General features: G+C 45.8%; 1 protein-coding gene across 3 annotated transcripts in view; it reads right to left on the minus strand.

Moving 5' to 3' along the window:
- ero1b (endoplasmic reticulum oxidoreductase 1 beta) overlaps positions 1-22,504 on the minus strand; it is a 43,116-nt gene that overhangs the window by 15,258 nt on the left and 5,354 nt on the right. For all 3 annotated transcript variants that reach the window (XM_054751741.2, XM_054751740.2, XM_054751742.2), the window contains exons 2-7: positions 10,034-10,153; positions 8,667-8,750; positions 8,470-8,511; positions 5,949-6,031; positions 5,411-5,484; positions 39-159 (exon numbers count right to left, since the gene is read on the minus strand). In XM_054751741.2, coding sequence (XP_054607716.2) covers positions 39-159; positions 5,411-5,484; positions 5,949-6,031; positions 8,470-8,511; positions 8,667-8,750; positions 10,034-10,153 — 524 coding nt within the window. The remainder of the gene's footprint in view (positions 1-38; positions 160-5,410; positions 5,485-5,948; positions 6,032-8,469; positions 8,512-8,666; positions 8,751-10,033; positions 10,154-22,504) is intronic.

The following is a 22,504-nucleotide window of genomic DNA, read 5'->3' on the forward strand; positions in this document are numbered from 1 at the left end:
GTGTGTGTGTGTGCGTGTGTGTGTGTGTGTGTTCTCACTTGAAGCAGTTTTCCTCATAGATGCTGTTCCACACTCTCCAGGCAGAAGGACCCTTGTAGCCGGTGTATCGCTCGGGATTTAATAGCAGGTCCACATACTCAGCATCTGGAGAGGTTTCATCTGAAACATGTTTACAAGGTCCAGAAATTAAAAACGAAACAGAAAACTCATCTCCAGGGGCGGATTTAGGGCTGAAGAAGATCCGGGGCTTAACACATGCGCGCATACACGTGACACGCACTAGTCAACATCATATATATATATATATATATATATATATATATATATATATATATATATATATATATATATATATATATATCTTGTACCACATAATTTTTAATCTGAAGCTGCATATTCAGCATACTCAGGGCAGAGTATTGTTCCTGTTAGTGTTTAGTGTGAGATGATAGTAAATATTCCCTTTCTTTCTCCATCAACGTTACCTGATAGTAAGCTAACTTTAGGCAAACCAGCAGCACAACAAATATTTTCAAATAAGACCCACAAACCTGAGTCAACACCAGTCTCATCAAAGCTGGGGTTCTGTCGCCGTACTTTTTGTCTAAAAAACGTCCTTATGTCCATCTTCACTCATGCGTTTCAGGCAGAGTGTAGAAGAAGCCGACTGCTGAAGGGCTTCTTCTTCAGTGGTGGAGGCTCAGGCAGGCTGTATACAAACTACTGCCAGCTGCTCCCTCTCTGTTGGACTTTGGTACTGCATGTTACTTCCGCGATTTAGATCCGGGGCTTATCATGAAAGATCCGGGGCTTCAGCCCAAGTAGCCGGGCCTAACACCGCCCCTGCTCATCTCCATGTCCATCTTTACTCAAGTCCTTTATTGCCCAAATTTCATCTATGAGGTGCTGAACCCTTGGGAACTTGTGTAGGTGCAGGTTTTTTTTTCCAGGGTGGCGGTGTTGTTTTAATTGTGTATATTCAAAACTAGCTTGCAGAACAAGTCACCTCTTACCAGAGTCTAACGCCACTCCCATTTCCTGTTTGAAAAAAGTGCCACAAGGAGCCATTGCTTGGCAGACCGAGAGGGCAGAGCTGCTAACAAATACACGCACACACAAGCTCACAGCGGCATTGTGACATCATATGGTACCAGCTAATATCATCAACCATAGGGTACGTATTAGCCAATAGCAATGGCAGATTTAAGTTCAAATGTAGTTTGGAGCTTTACCTGAAAAGGGTGCAACACAGACAGTTTAAGGCAGAATGTTTAATTTTCAACTCAGATGCACCAAAGTGGCAAATAATTGGCTATTATTGACTAATCATTTTCTAGCAGTCTCAGCTACACCGGGACGCACACACGCACAACACAACACCGTTCTGTTTGCTCACACGCTTTATTAACTCGTTCAGGGTATCGGGTCGTGGTCCTGTTCCTCAGCAGACTCTAAGCCACACCGGCTCCTCACGTCTGCTCCCTCTCTCCTTCTGCGGTGCCGGCCTTTATAATCATCCTCCGGCTGATTATCAATTGGCACCTGGTGCGTCTCGTTGGGACAGCAAGAGCACCTCCCATCTGGCGCTCTGCCACACTTCTCCACCGCTTGCTCCAGGCCGGGGACATGTCCGGTCTGGTCAAGTCCCCCGGAACCAGTGAAGTATTTGCTGCTGGCCAGCTGGGCCCCCAGCGCCGGTCGGGTCCTGATCGCTGCTCTCCTTGGTTCCACCTTGCTTCTTGCCTTCTGGCCTGAGCTGGTTGGTCGGCTCACTCGGGTTCCACAGTCCGTTTCCATCACAGGGCAGTCTCGCCGTCCATGCCCCACCGCGCCACACTTCCAGTATCTGGGGGATGGAGGTTCCATGTCAGTAGCAGTCACCCATTGGCTGTTGTCCTCTCACGCCATCATCCGTCCAGGCTCCTCTTTAGCACCAGGAGGTCGAAGTCGGCGTGGTGCTGTGGTCGGCCATTCTGGCTTTTTCTCCCATCCTTGGGCCACCATGTGGTCCTCAGCCAGGGTCACAGCGGCCTGCAGATCCATTAGTCGGTGACACTGGATCCACTCCCTGGTCCCGCTTGGCATCGCCTCTACAAACTGCTCCAGAATCAGTGTGTCTAGTAGGTCCTGCTCCCCGTCCGACTGCCCGAAGCGGACTCATCGACATGCTGCATACCAGAGCTGCTGCGCAAAGGCGAATGGTCGATCTCCCATTGCCAGCCTGGCCTCTCTGAAACAGTGGTGGTAATCCTCCTATACCACAGGATTTTAAGGTTACTGCAATCAAACCTTTACTTAAGAAACCTCTGAATTCAGATGACCCAATGAATTATAGACCAATATCTAACCTTCCATTTTTATCCAAAGTCCTGGAAAAAATAGTGGCCAATCAAGTATGTGAGCATCTAAACACTAGTGATCCGTTTGAAGAATTTCAGTCTGGTTTTAGAGAGTATCACAGCACTGAACCTGCATTAGTGAGAGTTACAAATGATATTCTCATGGCCTCAGATAAGAATCTGTTCTAGTCTTGTTAGATCTCAGTGCTGCATTTGACACAGTTGATCACAATGTTCTTTTAGAAAGGCTTGAACATGTTGTAGGGATCAAAGGAACAGCGCTAGGCTGGGTTAAATCCTACCTGTCTGATAGATTTCATTTTGTAAATGTACATGACAAATCGTCTTCAGTCTCCAGGGTTACTTGTGGAGTACCACAGGGTTCAGTGCTTGGACCAATTCTGTTTACTATATATATATGGTTCCAGTTGGTAAAATGATTAGACAGCATGGGATAAACTTCCACTGTTATGCTGACGATACTCAGTTATATTTATCCATTAACCCTGATGAACCTAATTGGTTAGTTAGATTACAGGCTTGTCTTGAAGACATAAAAAATTGGATGATACAAAACTTTCTGCTTTTAAATCAAGACAAGACTGAAGTTCTCATCTTCGGACCCGAAATTCAGAAAAGGAAATTGCTTAGTCAATCACCTGACCTGAATGGCATTAAATTAGTCTCTGAGAACAAAGTAAGGAACCTTGGTGTTATCTTTGACCAGGACATGTCATTCAAATCCCACGTTAAACATGTTTCTAGGATTTCCTTTATCTACCTTCGGAATGTTGATAAGATTAGATTCATCCTTTCCAGGAGTGATGCTGAAAAACTAGTTCATGCATTTATTACATCAAGACTGGATTACTGTAATTCATTACTCTCAGGAAGTCCACAGAATGTAGTTAAAAGTCTTCAGCTTGTCCAAAATGCTGCAGCTAGAGTTCTGATGAGAATTAAAGAGAGATCATATCTCTCCTGTCTTAGCTTACCTACATTGGCTACCTGTTAAATTCAGAATAGATTTTAAGATCCTTCTTCTCACATATAAAGCTCTTAATAATCAAGCTCCATCATTCATCAGTGACCTGAATGTTCCATATGTTCCTAACAGAGCACTTAGCTCTCAGACTGCAGGTTTACTGGTGGTTCCCAGAATATTTAAAATAGGATGGGAGGCAGATCTTTTAGCTATCAGGCTCCTCTCTTGTGGAACCAGCTCCCAGCTTTAGTCCATGAATGTGCCACTACTAGTTTAGCCCTTTAGTTATAGACTCACTAGGATGAATGCAATAAAGTTTATCTCCCACCAAATAGTTTTAGTCCGTGAGGCAGACACCTTGTCTACTTTCAAGACTAGGCTTAAAACATTTTTTATTTGATAGGGCCTGTGGTTAAAATCTGATGTTAGCCCAGATCTGGACAAGTGGGGGAGAAGAGGGAGGTGGAGTGTACAGTCGGTAAAGACGGCTCTCCCTTGCCCTGCCTCCAACATGCCTCCATCTAAAAGGCTAGGTTATCCAGAGTTATCTCTGTAGTTATGCTGCTGACTGCTGGAGGACATACTGACCACTTTCCACACTCTACTACTTTCTTATACAATTTGCTATCTAACTGTATTATTTCCTGCTATTTCAGCTGTTAACTTTATTTTTTCTTTAAGTGTTTTTCTCCCCAGAAGAAGCTACAATGGTGTCCGCTGAGCTGTGGTAGCCTCATAGAGGGGGCCATCGGCTTGAACACTGCTTCTAACCACTTAAACATTCTCCCTCTCCTGATAATAACATTTTACTTTCTTTGAGATTGAATGTGCTACTACTAGTTTACCTGTTTAATTATAGATTCACTAGGATAAATACAATAAAGTTTATCTCTCACCAAATACAATATTTACTAAGAAATCACAATTTTTTTTCCCCTCTACACACTTCAGAGGAATGGCATGCATGGGTATCCTCCACAAAGGAAGCTTCTCCTAAAGCCCATGCACAAAGAGAAAGCACCGAGTAGCAAACCCTGTGGGCCCCCACAAGATGAGGACGCAGATATAAATTTTTAAAAACAAAAACAAATATTTCTTACTGCAGACAGCAATGAGTTCTCTCCTTAGTCTCAGTACATGGCAGGAGTCGTTTTGTCAGTGAAATGTCTGTAGCTTGGTATGATATATCTGGGTACAAGAATGCTTATCATAAAGCAATATCCCTTGTTCACAACAGGGCTGTATAGGCAAAGAGCCATAGAGATGTACACGGAGTATGCATGTACTATCAACATAGCTTAATTAGAATTAAAGGAAGCTTTGCCTCAAAAAGTAACGGCGGGATATGCAGGTGAACTAACAGGCACGTTTTTTTTATACATGTTCCGGCTGTGCATGCTGCATTGTCTTCATTCAGCTTTGTTTCATCCACACTTCTAATCTAAAGTGAACCCTTTAGACTGAAAACTTGCTAGTGCATCTTTGATTATTTTTCTTTTCCTGCTGCACGACTCCGCATAAGAGTCCGTAGTGTTCTTCAGGGTGTTTTTAGCTCATTGTCAAGAGAAGTGCACCTAATGAACTTCTGTGTTATTGGTTATACAACCGATGTAGTGAAAGAGAGTACTGGTACTGGGACTCGTTCATGAGATAGAATAGAGATATTTTGTTCCACCCTTACTTACTCATCCTTACTCATTAAATCACCCCTCCATTTCAGGGGTGTACACCTGAGTATCATCTGCACAGCAATGGACAGCAGTCTTTTGCTTTCCTAAATTGGATGCTGAACACAGCAGACAGAACAAAGCAGAGGGCCGAGTAGCAAGCCCTGTGGACCCCCACAAGATGAGGGAGCAGAAGAACAATTAAAATGGTTTAAGCTGAATAAACATTTCTGTTCCAGGCATGACCTGAACTAAACCTGGGCTAGTCTAGGCTAGACACCAATACCAAATACATGAGAAATGTAAGTTTCCCTTCATTTAAAATATTTTTTATATTAAATATATTGGATTCTGTCAAAGATGGACTTAGTGACAGTGACCTTGAGACCCCTGGTGTAGTAAGAGAAAATGATCCTCACCATCCAGCTCACAGAAGTGATCCTGAGCATCGTCATGTCTCGCCCAGTCAGCAAATGCCTCTTTACTGTAGTTACTGGAACACAAAATAAATGCGTAAACTTATAATGTCACATGGAAGAAGCTGAAGGAGTTGGTCAATTAAAAAAAAAATGCATTGTTTATCAAGAACTTATCAACTTTTGATAAAAAAAATGTCATCAACACAAAGACCAAAACAGCTGAAGCTGGCACCAAATAATCCAACAGCGTAGCTGTAAATACCAACAATAAAGCTGCATATTTTAACATGTGGAAAATTATCACTAAATTCTCATGGAATTTCTCCAATAGCAAAAGTTTTGAGAATTCTACAGAAAAAGAACAGCAGTTTCCACACTAATTTATGTGGAATTTCTGAACCAAGTTTTAGATTAGGTTTGTTTTCTAAGGTCGGTGTGCAGCTTTCAGTCTCGTCTTCTATGAAGTTGCCTTTGGGACACCGAGATATCACTGTCCTCTTTGGAAGTTATTAGAGTCAGGAGGAGGTCATCGTCTCACCTCAGGGCGCTGTTGATGGCGCCCAGCTCTTTGGCCTGCTCACATTCGGCCACTTTCAACATCGTATTGGCTGCCTGGGAATACTACAAAAGGAAATGTTATGAGTAAATGCTTCACAGCTGTCAACTCTACATGTGAGCACCTTTAGTGGACATCTATGGTACTCAGGTCACTTTTATAAACAGTTCCAGTGTCGCTTTAAGTATTTAGAGCAGGGTTCTCCAACCTTTTTAGGCCCATGCACTACTTTTACACAATAAAAGTACAGAAAAGCTACTGCCATTTGATTTATTCACATTTATAGTTTCCAGGTGTGAATATGCTTAATATGTTAAAAGATATACTTACAACATTAGCATGCACTGTATTTGAAAATCAAACTAAACAAAACATTTGGTTTATTAACTAATCAGATACTTTCACATATTGAATAATATATGGTGTTAATGATATGATATATTATTTAGAATAGATCAGTAACATAAAATTTTGGACTTACAGGAGCAGATAACCTGTTCCTGTTCAGTTCCTGACCTTGTTCCAGCAGCAATGTCAGTTTTTCATAGTGTTCAGCAATTTTGTCATAAATGAATGAAAACTTCCCAAAATTATACAATGCCTTTTAAAGAACATTTTAAGGCATTTAAAACAAAAATGTTATGATTATTTTTCCAAACATGCAACTCAGCAATTCTCATAAAATGAATAAAGCTTCTGATATAAAATACAGGCTAAATATGATGAAAACACAAAAAAATCTAAATAGTTTAGCGAGAACTGATTTTTCTAATGAAAACCGTAGAAAAAAAAACAGTAACCAAAATTATGAAAACACAAATGCACACTAGTCTATGACATCTCTAAAAAGCACTCAAAGCAAATGTGTTCATTATTGCATTGTGAATCAAGGAGCCACAAAATCTTCAAAACATAAATGACTAAAGTGTATTATAAACCAATGCCCTGCCATTTACTTTCTGTACCCACTGTATTTAACTCGTGTGCTTTCTCTGGGGAGAAGAGCCTTGGTGAGAGAGGTGAAGAAGAACAGAGATATCCTGGACAAGAACCTTCTCCAGAGTGCTTAGAACCTCAGACTGGTCCGACAGACCCATCTGATGAGACCAAGATAGAACTTTTTGGGCTTAATTCTAAGCGGTATGTGTGCAAAAAACCAGGCACTGCTCATCACTTGTTCTATACAGGTTTACCTTCCAGCATTACAATGGCTCTAAGCACACAGTTAAAATAATGAAGGAGTAGCTTCACTGCAACTCTGTGACAATTCTTGAGTGACCCAGCCAGAGCCCTTCCTTAAACCCAATTGAGCAATCTCTGGAGAGACCTCAGAACCAGCTCATGGGTACCGGCAGGCTAAGTGGAGCTGTATGCCAAAATCATCAATATTAGAAACAATAAAAGGCTTGAACTTCTTCAGTTGTGTGTAATGAATCTAATATATATGTAAGTCTAATGTTTATCAGCACATTACAGAAAATAATGAATTTTATCACAATTTGCAAATTTTTTGAGAAGGACCTGTATACGGGTGAGGTGGAGCTCACTCCTATTCTCGACAAATAAACACTAGAAGTGTGAATCTATGGAAATCTGTCCAACATGATCACACCTGCGCCCCAAAAGTCAAATCTGTGTGAGCACTTAACTAAATTGTGGGAAGTTCAAATGAATTTGGGCCCCTGCTGGGCTCCATCAGACTGAAGTGAAAGTCACTCAGTGCGTTTACATGCAGCCAGTAACCCTTTTAAAACCCGAATATTCACAATAACCCGGTTCCGCAGGTCCATGTAAACACCGCCAAAAACCCGGATATGCTCATAACCGGGTTTTTAAAAACCCGGTTACTACACCTGGGGTAACCCTTTTCTAACCCGAATGTTTGGTCGTGTAAACGCATACCGGGATATCCCCATCAAAGCGTGTGTTCTGCGCATGCTCTGTTCGCAAGGAATCTTGGTCTTTTGAGTAGCGAGACGTCTTGTATGCGCCAGAACACCAGAAGTAAACAACAAGTTAGGAGCAACATGGCGAGTCGCGGCACAGCACCACACTTTTGGAGTGACGAGGAAACTAAAGCACAAACAAACGCGGTCGCCATCTCTTCCGAACTGGGAAACATGTTGTTGTTTTCACGGATACCGGAAAAAGAAGAACTGGAAATGAGGCATATTGCGTCTGGACGTAGTCCATACGTCCTGACGCTACCCCAACGTCCGCAGTTAAATCGGGTTATGCAAGTTAGAGGTAACTCTTTTTATTTATGCTTGTAAACGGGTTATTCTGATCAACTCAGAAACCCGAATCCCGACCTTAACCCGATCATAACCCGGATAAGGCTGCATGTAAACGTACTCACTGATAAACTCAGAGGGTTAAAACACAGTCACAACAAACGTGATGGCTGGAACAGACAAAATCATTTTATATAAAAAGTGATGCTGTATGCCCATGCGTCTCCATACAAAGCTGTGATGGGTTTGGAGAACATAATGGATCTCACCTTATTATAATTTCCAGACTTGATCCCAACAGGGACTTTACTCTGCAAGACACAAAGATTAGTATGTCTTTTAAAACTCAGCAGCAATCAGTAATTTATCATGTTGGACAATATAAAGAGGACAAACTTCATAACAGTCATAAAATCTGGCATTTGATCCATGAAAAGGTATATAAAGAGAGAGGTTGGCCTCTGACCTCAGGGCAGGGCTCCACATGACAGTCCTTAATGGAGCAGTGTCCATCATCAGGCCAGAATGGACACGGTCGCTTGAGGTTCACCTGGAAGAGACGTGTCCATAAGGAATTTTAAAAGTCACTACGACCAAACCTTTGGCTGCATTGCCTAACTGAACATCTCAGAAGCATGACAGGAGTTTGAGTCGTTGATCAAAACATTAAAGAGGGAACTTAATCAAAGTATCTTATCACAGTCTGGAGAAGAACATCCACCCTGGTCTCCAGCAGCTCTTCAGATTATGATGGTTGGATCTAAATAGAGAGCAGTCCTAACACTCAAATGATCGCTAGCATAGTGGGGTTGAACTATCTACCATTTTTGGACCAAAATTGCGATATCAAACAATGCAGTCACGTGATCGTCAAAGCTGTGTTTTCTTTGTAGAACTCCTGACTGATTCAGGATCTGTTGTGACAATTTTTTTCTCCGTTACAGCGGCCACATTGAGCAATTGGGGGCTATCAGTACGGAGCTGAGCCCAATCGTTTCTACATGAGCAGATATTAATGGCTTTGGCCATTTTGTCTCTACCGCAAATGTCGTTGGTGACTAAAGGACAGAGACTTCTCCAGCAGTGGAATGGGTTTCACGATAATAAAACTAAGTGGACTTGAAAGCGCAACTTCCCTGGTAGCTAGGTTGCTACCTCCGTTAGCTTAGCTCTCACCTCCGCGTTAGCTTTGGGTTAGCTTGTAGCTAGTTCGACCGGGTGTCGTCAGTTGATCCCAGCCTTACAGCCCCACCCTCAGCTCCTCCTCTCTTCCCTTTTGTGGAATTGTCTGGGCTTGACGGAACCTGTGACACGGTCAAAATGGCGGTGGTGGCCACCTCCCATTTGGCCTCAAAAACGTGTTATTGGAGCCTATGGGAAGGAGATGTCCAGTATATTTATGTCGATGGGGGTAAACGGCTCTTTTCAGAGCAGGGCTGAAATGGGGAGGTTAGAATGGCCTGTATTAGAGCTCCTGGGACAGATGAAAGCCAAAAGAAAGCGTTTTATGCTTTTTAGATGTTCAAAGCACAGTTTTAGATTGTTGATTAGCTGCATTCTTAGTCTCATTTAAAAAAGTCTCTGAAATACATAAAAACAATGTAAAAAACAGTATCTTGGACCATAATCATGACTGTGATGGTTGCAGGATAACCCAGAAAAAACGCTAAATCCTTGTTGTCCTGGCAGGGAATTTCTTTGCAACACTGCCCAGCTTACTGAGAAGTCTAAAGAAAAAACATTTCCGTAAATGCGTGTGCATGACTCCACATTGGAGCTGACGGAGAAGCGTGAATTGGGCTTCAGTCATGTGAAATTGAAAGCAGAACTCACTCTGTAGTATCTGAAGTAATCCCTCTCAGTCAGGTTCTTCATGCGAGGGTAAATCTTGAAGTTGTTGAAGACGTCAATGCTTTCAACGTCACAGAAGCAGTCATCCAGGACTCCTGTGAGCTGAGGCAGAAACATCCACATGCTCAGATTAATAAGATGAGTTGTACAGCCTCAGCTATTGTATATTATACTTTTGAAAAAAAAAAACATTTAGACAGAATAAAAAAATGTACATTTATTTTTGACCATGCGCATTTAATAGTAAAAATCAATGCAACTAGCTAATAGCAGCAATACAACTAGTTTAAAAGTGCAGTAAAAATGAGGAGATGTGCAGAGCTGGAAAAGAGTTAAAGCTGTGAAATAAACCATTTTATTCTGCTGAAAGGATAAGTGCCACTATCAAACAGATGGGGACAACTGGGTCAAAAATAGAGTTCTGCTGACTTTTCATAATAATGGTCCAGTTAACTAGTTTGAAAAGACAACAAATACATGGCACTGGTGGAAAAATATTCCGATACTGACCTGTTTAAATAATCTATGCTGGCCTTGAAGAATAATTATTATGCAAATACCTTTGGTTTGCAAAACACAGTAAGGTGTAGTCACAGCTCTGCTACTGATGTGGATCAAAGCAGACACACACACCTTCCCTGTACATACATATGTATATATATACATATATACACATATATATACACATATATATACACACATGTACATATATATATATATACATATATATATATATATATATATATATATATATATATACACACACATGTACATATATATATATATATATATATATACACATATATATATACACATATGTTGAGGGTCTGACCTCATGAGGAAATTACTATGCAGTGATTTTCTCCAAAATGACTGTGCTTAAATTGCTCTGAAAAGCAAATAATCACATCAGCGCCAAGAAACTTCATTTCCCATGATGCTTTGCACACGGAAGCATTGTGATGACGTCACCGCCTAGTACCAGAAACACGTTCTGCGCATGTGCGGGAAGCCGTGGAGCTTTTCCCGCGAACTAAGACCATAAATCTTCAGCAAAGACAAAGAATCCTCGTTCTTTTGCCCAGGATACCTGGCGGTAAGGACACGCTTGTCAACGCTCCGACTCCCTTGAGCACGCGGAAGCTCTAAGTGCACAAGTTGAGCCCACGGAACTGCTGGAAACTAAACTGCAAGCCCATCAGATCTGCTCGTTTCTGCTCCCCTCCAGCTGATGTTTGAGGACACAGAACTGCGGAGGAAAGCAACAACTCCATCAAGCACGCTGTAAGTTATAACTCAGCACAGAAAGAAACTTTGCTGTCTCTGTCCAGCCCGTGGAGAAACACTCGTGAACGCCAAACAACGGAGAAAGCATCAAACCGACGGACGACGCCGAAAGCTGCGGAGAAACACGGAGAACCGTCAAATCAAAGAGGGAGGGACGCCTCGCTCTTCTGGTGATCAGCAACTCATCTCTTTCTCTCTCTCCTTCTTCTTCCGTTAACTCTATAGTCCAGAATAAGCAATAAAACCGCGCTATTGCTTAAAAAGTAGCTTCGTGTTTTCCTCTTTCGTCCCAAACACGTCCGTCGGGTCATTTTGAAAGAATAAACTGCTTATTGATCATTGTTTGGTATCTTAAAATGGTTTCTGTCATGGCCAGGCTGAAACTAAAAGATATTAATTTGTGATTAATCTTTTGTGTTGTTTCATGATCTTTTGAAATGTTTTGAGTGATTTAAGGTTAAGTTACTACTGATTCTAAGTGCTTTGGAAGTTAAAGTGCAAGTTGCCACCCACACTTTAGCCAGACAAAGGGGTCAGCCATCTTGTATTCAAGACTCCATTTTGAATCCATACACACGCACACACACACACACACACACACACACACACACACACACTACTCCTTTGTGAGAACAAAGGACCCCATTCATACATCCTCCATCACATGCAAACACATCCATCTTCAATCATATCACACGGTTATTATTCATCTATTCCACTGCTTATTCATTTGACAAATTGTTAATTAAATGTTATAAAATTCAGATTTTTGTGTCCAGTAGCTTTGTTGTGTCGAAGAGAAGTCTCTGCTCCGAGGATTCTACGAACTTCAAGAAAGACTGATGAGAGTTTTGGATTCATTTCCCTTTCTAATTAAAGGGTGGTGCCCCGAAGATATCTAAGAATATCTTAATTAATTAATAAATCAGTAAATAGTTCCATATTTACAGAATTTATTGAAGAATCCAAAAGTAAGTTAAAGCTTACGAATTGTTCGCTCCTAATAACCCCAACATTTTATTGGTGCAGCCCGCGTGAGGCTTGGATACACAGAGATTTCTATCCGGCACAAACAAACAAATAAATCCAAAGAGCTTGAATTAAAAATAATCCGTTGTTCAGCCTTGAACCAGCAACAGAGTGGTGCTGATTTCGCTGAGCAGGAAGCTGCATCGAACTCTCACCAGTAACTCAGTGCTTCTTTAAAGGTGCAACGTGTAAATTAATTCTGGTTAACCTTTTAGGTTAAAATTCAGCTTTTCCTTAAAGGTGCAACGTGTAATTAATTCTGGCTAACCTTTTAGGTTAAAATTCAGTTTTTCCTTAAAGGTGCAACGTGTAATTAATTCTGGCTAACCTTTTAGGTTAAAATTCAGTTCCTCATTAAAGGTGCAGCGTGTAAGTAATTCTGACTAACCCTTTTAGGCTAAAATTAACTGCTAATTTAGCGACTTTAACTCACAGTGGCTATTATAACTAACTGAAACCTTCACTCAAAGACTGATAACACCTTGTTTGCTAATATTCTGAAGGAATAACTAGCATATTTAACACTGCAAGTGTTGTAAGACGTTGCTACGGCAACGCACCAGCTTTTGCTAAAATACTGAAAGGAATAGTATTTTAGGCGTTAGTCACGGCATTCCGTGCAATCTTAAAACGCTAAAACCTGTGCGCACAAAGGTTAATTTAGTGTTTTTCTGCTACAAAGCTAGCAGTTGCTGCCCAAAAGGTGCAGCTTGAGCTATCTGCAGAAGCTCTACTAGGCTATTTTTGGTTTGGTTGTTAAAATGGAGGGACAGAGTAGTGACCTGACCAACTCCCAGCAACCAGGTGGCGCTGCGGCCCACGACTATGAACCTGGCCTACTTTCTGGACAAATATTGTCCAAACTGGTCGCGGTTGCTCGAGAACCCGACTACCCTTCTAGGGATTTCACTGAAGAACAGCGTAGCGACGAGCTAGAAGCTGTAATTGATCAAATAGAAAACCCGGATGGTACAAAACCAATCCAGGTTCACTTAGCTAAGTTAGCCCTGATCCTCTATCAGAGAGAACTCCAACATGATCGAGAGATCATGAAGCTCCAGAGCATGCTAGCTGAAAGGCAGCAAAATGGAAGGCAGAAGGATGACGAGGAGGAAGCCAGCACCGATTCTGGGGAAGATGGGGAGAAGACCCCGCCCCCTTCTGCTGATGACAACAGACAGTGGGAAGGGGGGGAACACCGTGACTCTGAGGCTGAGCCAGAGTGCTCTCCCACACCGGTACGAAAGCAAGCCGGCAAAGCCAACCAGGGTCCGCCCAGGACGATCGCCAAAGACCAATTGGTTTCCTCCACCCAAGGTAGCGAGGGACCGCCGTCCCGCCGTAAAGGTAGGCTACCTCCTGATACGGCTCCATACGATAATCAACAGTATGTGGTGTGGGACTCTCTGGACGGACGCACGCCGCAGGGGAGAGATGAAGCTTATCTGTCCCAACCTTCGGCCCCGTTCCCTACACACACTATAGGGCATTCAGGACCATCTAGGGGCCGAGGGCAGTTCGCCCTCGAACCCCAGGTTGGACCACCACCCTCATCTTCACGGCCTTCTCAATCTGTGAGAAGTCGACCAGCTGAGCGGCACCTCTATTTAGACCGCTCCCCCAGTCCACGAAGGGTGCAAGGTGCCGGCTGGGGTTATGCACAAGCCCAAGCTGCACCTCAACCATCCACCCATCCTAGCTACTCCGGTATTCGGCATGCCGATAACCAGCTGCATGACCAAGCATCATACGCCAGTCCGTACCCGGACAGAGCGTATTACGCAGAAGCCCCAGTTGAAAGACGCAGGCTGCACTTCGCAGACGTGCCCCGGGAGGAGGACCTCCCAAGACACCCACGTGACGTGCCAGCAGTCCGCCACAACATGCCGGACCCCGATTTGGGCCCCAGGAGTCAACATTGGGAGCCCTGAGCACACCAGCGATATCCAGCGCCCTCTGAGACAGACCGTGGGTCAGAGTCAGAGGATGACGCGCCGTACCGTGAGTCAGGGCTCCGTGTACGTCAAATTGAATCGCTAGCTAAAGACATAGAACGCTTTGATCCTAACACCAATGAATCCAATGTCGACGATTATCTCAGGGAGATAGAACGTTGTCTGCTTGATCTTCCAGCACCCTCTTCAAGGGAAAAGCTCAAGCTAATTTGGAAAACCACATCTAGAACGGTGCACGGTTTCATGGAAACTCTACCACCTGACATTCGTGATCGGTACTCCTCGCTCTGCCGAGCGTTGAGAGATGAATACGCCACGTATGCAGACTCTGCGTCAGCTACAATGGGGGCCTTCTCCATCAAACACGGGAGGAACGAACCCCCCAGAGAGTATTATCGCCGACTCAAAAGTGCTTATTTCCAAGGTCGAAACGGCCCTGGGCTCGAGGAAGACCCTGCCTTCAGATCCCTGTTCATTCACAACCTGCACGAGTGTGTTCGATCCGAAGTCTCAATGTATTGTCGGATGAAAAAACTGACAACTCAGGAGATTAGGAGATATGCTCAACAGGCTTGGGAAGCCGGCGGAAAGCCCCAAAAGCCTGACGCACATCACCGCGTCATGCACCTAGCTCCCGACGCCGAGCCGCGTTTGGAGCTCGAAGGCACAGAAGCTCCACCCACTAAGCCAAAATCTGCTAAACCTAGACCTGCTAAACCGCAAAAGCAGTCCCAATCTCCTCAACAGGGGAAGGGGGGTGCTGATTGGCTGCCTAGGTCTGGACAATCAGACAGGAAGTGGCCCAACCAAAACCAACGCCAAGTAGGTCGGAACAGTGGAAGGTTTAAGGAGCGCCGCCCACAGGTAGGTCCCGAACACAAGTCCGCAGGTGAGTACTTGACCAAAGCCGACCTCCAGGAGATGTTTCAGCAGTTCCTAGCTAAACAGAAGGAACAGCTGAGATCTGCAGATGAGACCCCTGCACCAAAGTCTGCTTCTAAGAAGCCAGACCCAGAGCCAACGTCCGCATGACTAGGCGTGGCTCAACCCCCCAGCGTGGCCAGGACCTACCTGATCAGCTGGGGGAACACTACTGGTAGATCACAGGAGTCTCCTGAAATCTACCCCCCAGAGAAACCTGATACTAAATTTCTGAAGTTCCTTGGTGACTTAACAAACCATGATCATGCTCGCCGTTTGTACTGTAGCACCAACGTAGGTGGGTGCATACAGGTTGATGCTCTGCTGGATACCGGCTCAGAAATCACCCTGATGTGCTCCACATTGTTCCATCGCGTGTCTGACACCATGCGGTCGCTCGGGAAACCAGTCCAGGTTGAACCTTGTGACCTGAAAATCACCAGCTACACCCAGACCCGGGAGTGTATCACTCACCGGGCGTGGCTGGACATCACCTTCCAAGACATGACTCTGGTTCACCCGTTTTATGTCTGCCAGCTAGACACTGAACCACTTCTCATTGGTCAGGACCTGCTTGAACGTCTAGCTCCCCTCATCGACTGCCAGAAGGGTCAACTGTGGGCCCAGGTGGAAACACCTAAGCCCTGGAACCCGGATAGCAGCCGACCATCCTCCATTCTTGAAGTCAGCCTAAGTGAGCCGCAAAACCCTTGTTCCAAGGTCATGCCCCTCCCTACGGCTCCCACAGACGATGTCCGCCTGCAAAGGCACGAAACCGCTCCTGGAACTCTGCTCTGCACACATTCATCTTTTCTCTGCTCGCTGAAGAACGTCAGCCTGCAGCCATATGCACCACACATAGTTGGTGGTCTTACCATCAACTGCACCCACATCTCAGATGCTCGCCTTGCTCTTTGGTCTGAAAAGTCAGCCATCAGCCAGCAGACGTTGGAACACCTGCGTCAGAAGGACCCCCTTCTGGTCAGTGTGACACGTAGCCATCGGCTCTTGTCACCTACTTGGCCGCAGAGGCTCCTGAAAGCGCCAGAGGTCTGCTCTCTGACTATCCAACTTGGAGCAAGACAGCTCACACATACATTCAGCATCATACCACAGCTTGATCCACCTGCACTCATCGGAGCAGATCTGCTGGTTCGACTCGGTGCCCAGCTGGACACTTGCAATCAAGTCCTTTGGGCCCGAGCCACACCATCCTCTGAGCCTCGCTCAGAAGGCCCTGAACACTTGCTGTCCGGTCAGACCATTCCACAGGCCTGCCGTGCAGTGGTTGAGGCCAGCACGGTTCTGCCCCCACTGGTCAAAGGAGTGCCTGTTCGTCTGACTCTGATGAAGCATCAGAAGCTGCCAGGCACACAGGCCTTCTTCCAGCCATCACCACACTTCTTGGAGCTCAACTTAGCCGTCTGTGGCACGCCACTCTTGGAGCTGAACAATCGTTCTGCGTACTTGTTGGTCGAAAATCCGACCCAGAGTCCTATCCACATGCCGGCAGGAAAGCCCTTGGGCATGCTGATAGATAGCTCATTCCATGACTTCGAACTTTCAGTCCCCGTGATCGGACAACTTCCGTTGTTCTTGAACGACAGACAGGTTGGTGTAGACACATTCAGTACTTTCCCTTCACAAATGATTACCATCAAGCGGCATGAAGCCCTTCCTGAGGAACCCATTTGCAGTGCAACCTTAGATACTGACGGCGGTCAGTGTCTAACGGTTTTTGCAATAAATACTCAACCCTCTGAGTCACCGGTTGAAAGCCCGGAACACCAGAGACCCTCCTCCTCTGAACCTTATGACGGCTTCGAGGCCGAAGTCAGCCAGCAGCTTGACAAAGCGGATGCGCTGGAGTCAGAGGAGCAGAGAGCAGAGCTTAGAAGCCTGTTCTATGAGTTTCAGTCCGTCTTATCCAGGGACTCCCTGGACTGTGGACTCACAAACCTGCATACGGTTCGCATTCCAACGAACCCGAATGCCCCTCCTACTTTTGTACGTCAGTACAAGATTCCCCTCGCTGCTTATGAGTCGATCCAAGAGATCCTCGATCAGCTGAAGGAGAAAAACATCATCAGAGAGTGTAACTCCACTTACAACTCTCCCATCTGGCCGGTTCTGAAACCGACTGGGAAATGGCGTCTCACCATAGAGTATCATGCACTGAACAAACGAGTACCTCTCTCCAGGTGGCCTATGATCCATTTAGATCAGGAGCTAGCCAGAGTCAGAGATGCTCGTTTCTTCTCTACGGTTGACGTAGCCAACGGCTTCTGGACCATGAAGGTTGAGCCGGCGGACCAGTATAAACTGGCTTTCTCCTTTGGAAATCGCCAATATACTTGGAACCGCTGCCCCTTTGGCTACTCTAACTCACCTGCCGAGTTCAACATCTTCCTCCACAAAGCCATGTCAGATGCTGCTTCCAGAGGGAACCTCATATATGTCGATGACATCTTGATGAGGAGTCGAACCTTCGAGGAGCACCTGGCCGAACTCCGTCACGTGCTGCAACAGCTCGCTGACGCCGGAGCTAAATTGGCGATTCTCAAGGGACAGTGGTGTCGAACCAAAGTGGAGTATGTTGGACTGCTGGTTGGCCCTAATGGAGTCGAGCCCCAAGCGGGACGCATTAGAGCCATTCAGGACATCAAAGCCCCAGCTAATCTGACTGAACTCAGGAGCTTCCTCGGAGTCTGCAACTACTCCAGGCAGTTCATTGAGGAGTACGCTGAAATAGCGAGGCCCCTCACCGAGCTACTTCGGAACGACACACCTTTCGTGTGGGACAGACCCCAAGAACACTCCTTCCAGTTCCTAAAACAGAAGTTGGCGTCCGCACCCTGTCTGGCTTACCCAGACAAGGATAAAGAGTTCTACATAGAGGCTACTTTCTCCTCTCACTGCCTGAGCGCTGCTTTGAAGCAGAAACACGATCAGGACATGAGAGTTGTGGCATACGCCAGCAAGCCTCTGAGCAAGGTGGAACTCCAGTTCTCAGACTGCGAGAGAGCTCTCCTCTCTACAGTCTGGGCTGTCGAACACTTTCGTAGTTACATCGGTGGACAGAAAGTGATCATTGAAACGTGTCATCAGCCTGTCACCTTCCTAAACAGCCAGCGTCTGCGCGAAGGAAGAGTGTCAAACAGCCGCATTGCGACGTGGATGATGGTGCTCCAAGGATACAACATTGAGGTCAAGTATGGTCAGAACACCAAGCTAGCGCTAGGACAAGGGCTAGCAGGCTGCCAGCACTGTGACTCTGACTCCGTCATGGGCCCCCTGGACACACCTGCCGCAGTCTACCCAACCGCATCCAATCATCGCTACTTTGATGAGAATGTTTGCCAAGGGCTTCCGAAAGTTTACACTGATGGATGCTCCTACCTTCACGAAGGCCAGCTCCGTGCTGGGGTTGGAGTCGTTTGGGTGGACTGTGACACCAAGCAACCAAATCACTACCGGTTGGGCCAAAAGTCTAGTCAGTACGCCGAAATTGCTGCAGTGTTGATAACCCTCCAGCAGGCGGCAGCCTTGGACATCACTCAAATCGTCCTTTGCTCAGATTCAAACTACGCTAGACACAGCTTCATATCTCACTTCCCCATGTGGAAGGAGAACAACATGAAAAATGCCAGGAACAGAGACGTGAAACACTCGGAGTTATTCCTAGCGTGTGATCTGCTCACCACTGAGAAAGGCATAATGGTCTACTGGAAAAAGGTCAAAGGTCACTCCAGGACCCTAGGTCCAGAGAAAGATGGTAATGACGAAGCTGACCGCCTTGCTAAGCTCGGTGCTGACCAGGGAACCTGCTGGGAATTCAAAGACGAGTGGCTTCCACCCAAGGCCGTTCACGAGGTCTGCGCGATTACTCGTCGCCATGCTAAACAGGCAGACGAACCTCAGAACGTTGGGGTACCCGTGTTTCTAGGCAGAAAACCACAGGACGCGGACCTAGTCACCATGCAGGAACAAGATCCTGACCTGAAGCTCATCCGCGAGCTTCTCCAAAAGGGCCCGATGTCTAAACAACCATCACCACCTATTGGTGCAAGCCAAGATTTGGTAAACCTGCATCGTCAACTCACGCACCTGAAACTACAAAACGATTTGTTAGTTTACATGCGTGACGATCACAGCCCGCCGCGCTGGGTTGTTCCACTCGACCACAGAGGAGTGATGCTTGCCTACGCCCACGACACTCCGGTTGGAGGTCACCGCGGAGCAAAAGTTACCCTCGCGTCACTGACAGAAGTAGCATATTGGCCGTCGATGTCCAAGGACGTACACAGCTATGTCCAAGGCTGCCTCATCTGTGCCCAGTTTCAACCCTCCCAGCCGCTTGCTAGAGCACCACTGCAACGCAGGGGAATAACCTTCCCTTGGTCCCACCTGCAGATCGACTGGGTTGGACCGGTTCCCAAATCGGCAAGAGGAAACAAATATATGCTAACTGTAACTTGCAGTTTCACAAAGTGGGTTGAGTGCCTTCCAGCGCCAAACGATACAGCCGTCACAACCGCTGTACTGCTGATTAACCACGTTTTCAGTCGATGGGGACTTCCACTCTGCATTGACTCTGACCGGGGAACTCATTTCACATCCAGTGTAATGACGTCCCTGTTTGAACTTCTGGGAGTGGAAGTGAGATTCCACCTCCCCTATCACCCACAGTCATCCGGACAGGTCGAACGGATGAACCGCACGGTCGTCTCTATGCTCAAAAAGTACGTCTGCTCCACTGGGAAGGACTGGGACGTCAAGCTCCCTCTGGTCCTGATGGCCATACGGTCCACTCCCCAGCGATCCACAGGGGTTACGCCCTTTGAGATGATGACCGGCAGACTGATGACCCTACCACTGCACCTCCTGTATCACCCAGAGGATGTCAGTGTTGCCACTGCCTATACCGCCCATCAGTATGTGGCAGACTTGAAAACACACCTCAGAGCTACGTTCGCGCACGCTCAGAAGAAACTGGAGACCAACGTAGAAGGCGCTAAAGCCTACTACGACCAAAAGACAACCAGCCGCGAATACGAGGTGGGTGACAAAGTATTCTACTTTTGGTTCGCCCAACCGGCACGCAAAGCTAAGAAGTTCCTGCCCTGCTGGTCAGGACCATTTGAGATCGTGGCAAAACTCTCTCCAGTTGCATACAGGTTACGCATCACCAAAGCAAGACAGGAGCCTGTCTACAAATGGGTGCATGCAAACCAAATCAAACCCTACGTCAAACCGTCCCCGCGGGTACAGAGACCAGACTCCCCGCAGGAGGTAGACGTAGTCTCTACATAGTTCTATGCATGGAAATGGAAAGGGGGGAAAGTGCACGTTTAACCCACTAACATGTACTAACCGACAAAGAACAAGCCCCCCCCCCCCCCCCCCCCGCCGTCCCTTTCACTAACCAAGAGAAACTTCTCCTAGACCTCTAACAGGATGTACTCACTAAAACCTTACAGGGTACACATGTTACTGTCAACCTACATTCTGCTCTGATTAATGAATCTCTACGTGCAATCAAGACTTTGTCTGAAACCATACCTCAGGATATTATGTACACACGAGTGGTGAGAGATTTGATGCAGGACCTGCTCAGGGAAGTAAGTTCCACACTGGACAGCTTGGTTGAAAGTCGTATTTCCCCGTACTTGGTACCACTGGACCTGCTCAAAGTTAGCTTGACAGCTGCTACCCCTCTACTGTGCACCTTTCACAAATCCACCTAGCGTACAGCCTAGGTAGTGCAATTCCCATTCACGTTGATGCAGAACATTAGAACTCGGTTTCCTGTTACATGTTCCCATAATTGTGACACCTCACATCTATAGGTTTAAGTCGATGCTGAACTTTGGTATTTGAAAGGACGGTAGGCATTTCCACTTTGAACTAGAAACCTGGCACTCCATCATCTCAACCTCGAACAGCATGACTCAGAGATTGAGATCATGGACGCTTTCCAGGGTTATAACTTTGCCTTCGATTTAGAAATTGACCAACAATTACTGATTGAAGGAACCAAACTTGTTAAGTTCACACAAACCCCGCGTGAACTTACTTTGACGCCCATGAATAGATACCCAAGACGCTACATTGACACAGATTATACGACCTTAATCTGCACATTGGTCGCCCTGGGGATGGGATGGCTCATCACGGCCGTGATTGCTTATTCCGCCTACAGGCGTGTTAAGAAACTCCAAGATAAGATGCACTTGCTCACCTACGGTGTGCCTCGTAACCGCGTTCGGGGAGACTCCAAGCGTGAATGTACCACACCTGTCTAAAGGGGGTGAGCAACATTTTCTTTGTTATTCTGTAACCCTAAGAGTAGTTCTCACTTTAGTCTACCTCACATTTTTATCTGAGTGTTGCATTATGTCACATTCTTTATAAGCTACACACTGAATGTATGACCTAAGAATGTATTTTATGAGACCTCAAGGTTGCTATGAATTTTCTTGGATGTTATATGTTATATGTTTGTTTTTTTTGGGTTTTCTGTATTTTTTTTGTTTCTTACTTGGTCACATATTAACTAGTGGTTATGTGCCGGCCCAGCTCAGTCTGTCAATGACTCTGTCTGACGCACCAGCACATTGTAGTACCTCTTAGTTTTATGGTCCTTGTTTTAGCCCAAAGACTGTCCTGATCCACCCTTTGGACCAAAAAGGGGGGAATCTTGGGACCACATAGGTCAATGCGCGTTTGCGAACTATGGACCTCGTACATCACCGCGTGCTCCATAAACTGAACTGTATGGCCGGCGGTGAGATGCCTTTGTGTCCCCTCGTGGAGTTAACCGCCCACCGACCTTCCTCCTTCTACACTACTACCTCTCGCATGGACGACATCATCATTGCGTACCACCTGCGTGAGTGGCTTCTTCTCGTTATGCGCGTTGGGGACTATCCCGTTTCCTATCCTCTTTGTGCCTGACCAGGATCAAAGACCAAAGGCGCCAGGATCCAAGACAAAGACCAAAGACAAAGGCGTCCAAGGAGACCAACGTCCTAAGGGACAAACCCACCTGTGCTTCCGACAATCAAGTCGACCTACGTTCATGAGGAACAAACCCATCTGTGCTTCCGACGATCGAGCTTTGGGCGCGATCCCCGAAACCAAAAGGGGGAATGTTGAGGGTCTGACCTCATGAGGAAATTACTATGCAGTGATTTTCTCCAAAATGACTGTGCTTAAATTGCTCTGAAAAGCAAATAATCACATCAGCGCCAAGAAACTT

Source organism: Nothobranchius furzeri, chromosome 7 (assembly GCF_043380555.1).
Source record: "Nothobranchius furzeri strain GRZ-AD chromosome 7, NfurGRZ-RIMD1, whole genome shotgun sequence".
Lineage (NCBI taxonomy): Eukaryota > Metazoa > Chordata > Actinopteri > Cyprinodontiformes > Nothobranchiidae > Nothobranchius > Nothobranchius furzeri.